General features: G+C 40.8%; 2 protein-coding genes across 3 annotated transcripts; one reads left to right on the forward strand and one right to left on the reverse strand.

Moving 5' to 3' along the window:
- Positions 1-1,245: 1,245 nt before the first annotated feature.
- gpx4a (glutathione peroxidase 4a) lies at positions 1,246-5,779 on the reverse strand. Of its 2 annotated transcripts, none has more exons than XM_052074893.1 (7): positions 5,581-5,779; positions 3,904-3,998; positions 3,694-3,838; positions 2,846-2,997; positions 2,733-2,757; positions 2,417-2,476; positions 1,246-1,691 (listed from the first exon to the last, which is right to left on the reverse strand). In XM_052074893.1, exons 1-7 carry the CDS (start codon positions 5,683-5,685, stop codon positions 1,653-1,655), a joined length of 621 nt encoding a protein of 206 aa, XP_051930853.1. In that variant the 5' UTR covers positions 5,686-5,779; the 3' UTR covers positions 1,246-1,652. The 2 variants fall into 2 exon arrangements, with proteins under 2 accessions (XP_051930853.1, XP_051930854.1); XM_052074894.1 differs by lacking the exon at positions 5,581-5,779 and adding an exon at positions 4,409-4,937.
- Positions 5,780-5,931: 152 nt separating this feature from the next.
- On the forward strand, positions 5,932-8,166 carry polr2eb (RNA polymerase II, I and III subunit E, b). Its single transcript, XM_052074899.1, has 8 exons — positions 5,932-6,073; positions 6,287-6,461; positions 6,839-6,954; positions 7,025-7,105; positions 7,184-7,247; positions 7,415-7,488; positions 7,880-7,948; positions 8,031-8,166. Exons 1-5 carry the CDS (start codon positions 6,017-6,019, stop codon positions 7,241-7,243), a joined length of 489 nt encoding a protein of 162 aa, XP_051930859.1. The 5' UTR covers positions 5,932-6,016; the 3' UTR covers positions 7,244-7,247; positions 7,415-7,488; positions 7,880-7,948; positions 8,031-8,166.
- The last annotated feature ends 50 nt before the right edge of the window (positions 8,167-8,216 follow it).

An 8,216-nucleotide genomic window follows, 5' to 3' on the forward strand; every position in this document is an offset into this window, starting at 1 on the left:
CTAAGTAAAGTACAACAAATACTTTGCTTCTGTACTTCAAGACAATGACTGTAAAGCCAAATCGCAGAGACTTGTTTCTAAATACGTCATGCATTTTTGAAGATACTTGTTGAATTGCGGAGATAACGCGTTTAACTGTTTTTTTACCGTTTCGGTTTAGCAGATTTTTGGGCGTGGCTAAAACGTCACTGAGTGACGTACTTGGTCATTACGTATGAGTTCCCATTATCCTATTAAACATGAGTGCCTTCAGCCGCATCAGTGGTTATCCAGCACAATTGGGAGATACAAAAGTATTACGATAAGGCTTCAGTATAGCACACATTTTCCTGAATGCCTCAATATCAATGTCGTTTATAAAATTTCCAAGCGCTGGGGTGAGAGAGGAGCCCCAGAAAAGCCCGTTAGCTCAAGAGCTAGCTGGTGGCTAGCAGCTCTCGCCGTTGGTGGTAATGTCCGGTCGTACATATTCCTGTCATTCGTGGCTTTAAGTTAATATATTTTGGCAGCTCAAACATGTAGTGATGTGTAGGCAGAAGAGAGAATGCTAGCTGAAGCATCCATTGTTCATCGGGGTGTGGTTTCATACAGTCAGCGCAGACGCTTACAGCATTTGAGAGCCGTGACAATGACTTGATTTTTCAGGGTTTTTTTAAAAGCAACTTTGGCAGGATTGTTGACATAAGACAAGGACACAATCAAAAGGATGCAACGATCTTAACGAGATTTGAGAGTACTGCAGTACATTCCGGATTTTTTTTTAATGGGAAAATCATGAAACTGAAAAGCGTGAAATTGCAATGACATGGAATCGATTAAACTTGTAATGAGGAGCAAATCAATAAGAAGCAGAATGAATGCAGGGGAGACATTTTATGTAAGAATTTTGCGAAAACAAGACTAGATAAGACTAGATAATATAATTTGAAAAATAAAGCTATTGCATCACATTTTTGCATTTGATTTTTCTCAATTATTAATGTGGATGAACAGCGTAGCCTGTAAGACAAAGCAGTAATGCAGATCACATATTTTTACAGTTTTTTTAAAATGTCATTCCTAAAAATGACAACTATTTCATTTGTTTTTAACTCAGCACCATAGATAAGGGTACCAATGAGCAAAAGTGTGACGATAACTGTGGAAGCGGACACAGGAAGGAAAGCGCGTAGCTTCTCAGGAAAACATGAGCCATACAACTAACCAAATATTAATTACATACTCAGTTTTCTAAGCAGCAAACAATTGTCAGAGACACTTGCCAAAGAATTGCATGTTTTTATTGTCCATTATTCCCATCAAATGAGCTGTAGTTGTCCTTGTTCTTGTTTAGTTTGATTAAAGTTGTTAACTTCTCTTTACACTTCAATGACAGTACTAGCGAAGAACATAGACATTATTTCCAGTGTTTGTAATGCTACATTTCATCTTTTTCCCTCCCACCTCCGGGCCAGAAGAACAAAAGCTCAGTGATCATCCCCGGCGGGTTTGCACGCCAATTGCATCGAGTCTGCCTTTTCCGTCAGGCGGCTTTACGGGCAGACCGTCATAGGGCTCGGGGATTGAGAAGAAAGCTCGTCCGCCGATGCTCAGAGAGAGGAAAGAATACAGAAGGAAATGAGACAACGGCGAGATAGTGAGGTGTTGGTCATCTAGGCGTTCAGATATGGAGGAAGATCCTGCTCCATCACCTGCACAAAACGTTCACCACATCCAATTAGACTGTTCACAGTAACCAGTACACAAGGAATGAAAGGAAACAAAGCTTCACACTGAAGTAGGGCTGGGTGATCTGGCCTTCAAACATAATCCACCAAACTCCGATTTTTTAAGAATAATAATAATAACAAACTCTGTGATTGCCCTCCATTGAACCCTGTCCTTGATATATGCAAACGTGAATGGATTGTCTGTTTCTTAGAGGGAATTGAAGTCGCGAATTGCTTTTTGAAATATCTTTGCTAGAGGGGTCAGAAAAGTCACATAGCAACACCGGCTATGCTTTTTTTCTTAAAACTAGATCCTCTCTGCTTTAAGTTGTGCACATCAGCAAAGACACACTTTTTAGTACAGTAGCTAGAAAAAAAACAAAAAAAAACATGCTCCTTCAAAAAATAAAACGTTAACTTTTTTTTAAAACTTGGGTTAAAAAAAAGGTCTTCTCCAAAATAAATGGATTTCCCCTCAAATATTTTTTTTCAAAAATGTTTCTTAAAACTACTTTTTCAAAAAAAGTCTGCTATTTTTCTTTTTTTTAACAACAAAGAAATCTTATTTAATGTTTTTTTCAACCCCCCCAATATTGTTTTTAATCCTTGTATTTTAATCTTTGCAAAAAATCTGGATGTAATAATCAAATGAATCAATGAAACCTATTCATCACCCAGCCCTACACTGAAGCCTTTTCTGTACATACGCTTGGATCATCCATTGGTCCGTATCGCTTCACCACCTGACCCTCTTTATTGATCAGAAACTACAGAGAAAAGAAGAAAAAATGCTTTATTAATTTTTTTAATGCATTTCAATGTTTTTTCCATTTCATTTCCTAACACAGCAAAACCTCAGAAGACAAACACCCCTACAATCCTTTTCTGGGAAAACGTGCCACAAAAGTCACTAAAAAGACATCAGTAAATCTTGTGAGACTTCAGAGAAATGCGTTTTTGAAATGTAAACAAGCTGGAAATCATTTTATTTTGTTGGTAGCCAGCGCATCGATGCAATGTTACCTTTGTGAAATTCCACTTGATGCCACTGCGGGGATAAAAAGAAGCAAAAGAAAACAAATGTGATGTAACAACAGGACGGCAACATTGGAGTAGGTGATGGAAATGAGTCTTACTTTCCCAGGAAGCCTCTCCCGTTGGGCTGCTCCTTCAACCACTTCCACAGCGGGTGCGCGTCGGGCCCATTGACGTCAATCTTGCTGAACATGTCGAAGTGAACGTTGTACGACTGCGCAAACTGCTTGATTTCGGCATTGGTCCCCGGCTCCTTTCAGTCGACAAAACAAAATGCATATGGGTGACATAATCGACGTGTAAGACATAGACTGGATGCACCCCCCCCCCCCCCCCCGGAGTGCTGAATCATACATCACATTCATACAACTGAGATCCCTCATGGGAATGTGTCTGTGTTCAAAATTAACCAATGACGTTCAAATTCAAAATAAACAAACAAATAAAAATAATGGATCAGCTATAAAACAAATACAGTAATTTAAACAACACAAACCTGTCGCCATTTAAAGTAACTCTGATCAACCACAGATAAGGTTCTGATCTAGTAGGCTTTTCCAGACTTTGCCTGAAAGTTTTGTGCTCACACTGACCGCCCCCACCCCCATCCCTTTTTTTCTAACCACCCCTGGGTTGGGTATGGCTGATTGAGGTCTATGGGCCACATTAATCATGACAATGATTTACTTTGGTTTCATTTTATGGTATCACCCCCCGCCACCTCAAAAAAAATCATTTGAACAGGGGTGTGTAGACTTTTTAATATCCAATATATACAGAGCTTCTCTTTTATATCACCGAACAGGACCTGTTACCGAAAGATCTGCCACATCTAATATGGCAGCTAGCTACCAACCCACACAAGGTGGGTTCAATCGTAAATATGCTCATAAATGAAATGGCACAGTTGCTAATTGACCACATCTCAGCAAGAGCAAATGGAACGTACCTGGTTGGCAAACTGGTTGGAAGGGAAGGCGAGGATGCGTAAACCTCTCTCAGCATATTTGGCGTGCATCTCGGCAAACTGAGAGTAGTTTACGGGCGTTTTACCTCATTTGGAGGCTACATTGGTGATGATGACCACGTTGCCCCTAAAAAAGAATGTCCTCAGTCACAGTTTGGCTGATTCACGCTACACACGGAAATAAAGGCTCACCTGTATTTTTCGAGAGAGACCACATTGCCATCAATGTCGGTGGCTGAGAAATCATAGATGGATGTGGCCAAGCTCCAGTCCTCTGTTGGGGCTCCCTGGAGAATGACAGAAAGACATGTTCATCGTGGGAACACCCTGATAAAATACACTATATTGACAATGTCTTAGTACATATGAGAAAATTAAAAATAACGTTAAATGTAAAAAATATATACACAAATTAATAATTGAAAATAGTTAGCCACTGTAATTTATATTATATAAAAACAAATTATATATGGAAACAAGAATTGAAACTGAAAAAAATGAATGTACTGCATACGTTAAAATTGAGTAAACTAAATGCATTCGTGCAACACATCCTGTACATAAAGATGATCAATTATGACTCTGTTCTCATCTGTGAAAAAAAATTTGCACGCCTACACAATCTGTCTATCTAGCATTCTTGCATCGGGTGTGCTTCCATGCCACCCATTCGCAGACTAACACGCCAAAATCTTACCAAAGCCTGCAGCAGGACACTGAACAGGACAGCGGAGCCTACGAAACGCATGGCTGCCCTTCAGCGAGCTCCTCTGAAGGCAGAAAGCAATTCAACTCCTTCCTTATTTAGCCTCCTTTGCTCCACTCTTGATTTGTCCCCCGCAGACCCTTATAAAGCCGCCAAGGGCTCAGTGACTCAACTGATAAGCTGCCGTTATCCAATAGCGGATGCTCTGCAGTGCGGACCCGTAATCCACATCAGCCATTCACGGGTTCTGGGGTCTAGAGTCCACCACATTATCATAAGCTCATAAAAGGATATTGTAAAATAAGAAATTCGAACATTCCGGGACTTTGGTTGAAGGTGTCACGTGACACATTTTTTTCATCGGTGTAGCACCACTAGTGGACTCATGGTCAGCAGGTCTGCCTCAAAGTTGAGAGGTTATGAGTGTAAATCTTGGCTCTGGCCTGACTTGAAAATCTGCATTTCAGGTTGACTAAAGACTCTAGATTGCCCTCCTTTGTGAATGTGAGTGTGAATACTGGTTTAAAATAATTTGTACCGCAAGAACCAATGTGTTTGTTTGTTTTTTCTTCTTTCTACCAACATTCTTGCTGCTGGAGGCTGTAAATGTCCACAGTGTGGGACAAATAAAGGATATCTTAAGAACGACAATAAAGCACAATAAATATCACCACAACGGTGCCTTGAAATTGAGTTTTCCCCTGACATCAAAACACGTATACTCCAAGCCATCTTTCTATCTGACAAAGAGCTGCTTGTTGTGTACTAAACTGACTCAATTTAGTTGAATTCACTGTCATCATCCAGCCTGTATACTGTATTACTACTTGCGCATGCGAGTAAGAATAATTCCTCGTTGGTGCCCCCTAACGGTCGCTGTGCCTCAAGCAGGTGCTTGAGTTTGTTTGTGCCTTTGACTCGTCTATTTTTCAAGTGACCCCTGTAAAATATTGCCTGTGCAATTACAGATAAAAGACACTAATTCGAGAGGCAAACAGATAAATACAATTGTATGCTGTTATGAGTGCTGCGCGGTGACAGCGTGTGTCAGCTTGATGTCTTGGTACTGATAACAGCAGCACACATTCCCCGCCATGCTTACTGAACATTTCAAGCACAAAGAGCAGCAGGCCACCTCCCAGAAAAAATTTTAAATACTTTACCGTAGAGGGAATAAGAAAGTAGAGTACCACAGCCAACGACACTCCAAAGGTGGCCGTAGCCGCACAGGTTATCATTAAGCATAACGGTCTCATGTTGGAGCACATTTTGATCAAAACTGAAGTCGCCCACCCCGCCTTTCGTGTACGTTACGAAACCAAATATAAAATATTGATTACGTTTATTTTACACGAATATTTTTAGTTTGTACACATGTAATAATGTCTCCGTCAACATTCTTTACTCTTTCTGTTTTTGTTTTTCCATTTTATTGAAACTCCGCCCATTCCGTAAAGGAAATTATCAAACGTCATCAGTCAGCGCTAGTAAACGCGTGCGACGAATAGGAGCAGCAATATTTAGCAGCGACAAAATCACCCATTTGTGACTAATAAGAGTATAATTCATATAAATTCCTAACGACTGTTTAGATAAAGTATGGACGACGAGGAGGAAACATACAGATTGTGGAAGATTCGCAAGACCATCATGCAGGTGAGTTTTTCCTTGTGGTTGCTTTTAAGCTAACGCGTTACACCCGTTGATGTTAGCTCCTATTACCTTTGTGACTGATGCTACTTGTATCTCTGGAGATGTTGCTGTGTAGCGGATGTTGCGAATTGTCCATGTTGGCCAGAATCTGCCGAGAAGTGACTCATGAGCAGTAATAAGTGGAATTTCTCTGAAATATTATATTCTACGTTCCAGCTATGCCACGACAGAGGCTACCTCGTGACCCAGGACGAGCTGGATCAAACTCTGGACGACTTCAAGAGTCAGTTTGGCGACAAACCCAGCGAGAGTCGACCCAGACGGACTGACCTCACCGTGCTGGTGGCGCACAATGATGACCCCACAGACCAGATGTTTGTTTTCTTCCCTGGTAAGCTCCCAAAGATGCGATTTAACTCAAAATGTTTTTAAAACGCAGATACTTGTTCATAATGGGTTATTGAAACCCATTTTTTAAAAAATTGTTTTTTGGGTGGGGGGCAAAATGTAATATGCAAATTCATTAGTATTAAGATATCCTTTATTTGTCCCGCAATGGGGAAATTACAGTCCTATGAATTAGGACTTATTTTTGTGATACGTGAATGCAATAAATAACCAAATGTTTCCCAACCCTTAATCATTCGTCTATTGCCCTTAGTGTGGCATCGCTTTTCATTTAAGTTGCCGAATATCATTCCTGAAAACCTAAATTAAGTTTTCGATGAATATTGTCACACATGTTAAATGATTTCTGCTCTTTTTCAGAGGAGACCAAGGTGGGCATTAAGACTATCAAGATGTACTGTCAGAGGATGCAGGAGGAGAACATTACGCGGGCCATCATTGTAGTCCAGATGGGCATGACGCCCTCTGCAAAACAGGTTGGGTCACATACTATACTGTATGTATACATTATGTATGTTTGTATTCATGACTGTACATACCTCCCAGTCTTTAGTGGACATGGCACCCAAGTATATCCTGGAGCAGTTTCTGCAGCAGGAGCTACTCATCAACATCACAGAACATGAGGTAAAGACACCAGACAAAACAAAGTCGGGAAGGGGGTGGGGAGATAAATGACAATTTGTTCATCTTTCTGTTATTCAGCTTGTGCCAGAACACATCGTCATGACAAAAGAGGAAGTGACGGAGCTCCTGGCAAGATAGTATCCTCTTAATGTATACACAACACCACAGATGTGTGTGTATAACCTATATACACACAACCAGTCAATAGTTTGGATTTGTCGGCCAAACAGGTAATGTATATATGTAGTGTGCAATGCGTTTCTTTACGGACAATATGTGCATTTGGTTGCCTTAACACGCTCGGTAAACTGAAGGAGAGTCAGCTCCCCAGGATCCAAGCCGGAGACCCCGTGGCTCGCTACTTCGGCTTAAAGAGGGGGCAGGTAAACAAAGCATAACTTTGAAACAAGGCAAAGAGGGGAACAGTGTCATGACTATTAGAACAGGAAGTAGACCTAATGCGAAACAGGGAAGCGTCTGGCTACTCCGCGCATCGTCAATATCAAGCAGTTTAAAAAAAAAAAAAGAGGCATGAGTAAATAGCACATACTAAAATGGCTCGCCAGCAAAGTGTCAACCCCATGGCAATATTTTCTTTGTTATGCATCTTTAAACGGGGGAGCAGTTTTACTTTTGTTTCACCAGTGCTGCTCTAAGATATGAGGCTGGTCAGGAGAGGGTTTTTTTTGGGTAACATTTTTAGATGAGAAAGGCGGGGAAAGATAGTCACCAATACACTACAATTTGGGTCTGACACTTTAAATCCCTACCAAGGTGGTGAAAATCATCAGGCCGAGTGAGACAGCTGGACGGTACATCACCTACAGGCTGGTGCAGTGACAGGTTAGTCATCCATATCAGACATGTCCAATATTTCGATGATGGCCACTTAGAATGACTAATGAATCAATATTTACCATCCGAGATGTCAACTGGGGAAGCATTCGAAGACGTTCCAGCCACACTCATCATCCTTGGATCCCTGTTTTGTGTTACATTTCATTTGTGTTTCTATTCCAAAAATGACATTTGTAAAATAAAAATGATCTATTGAAAATAAAGCCAGACTGATTTCTCTGTAGATCAGGGATGGGGACAAACTGTACCATGA

Source organism: Hippocampus zosterae, chromosome 8 (assembly GCF_025434085.1).
Source record: "Hippocampus zosterae strain Florida chromosome 8, ASM2543408v3, whole genome shotgun sequence".
Lineage (NCBI taxonomy): Eukaryota > Metazoa > Chordata > Actinopteri > Syngnathiformes > Syngnathidae > Hippocampus > Hippocampus zosterae.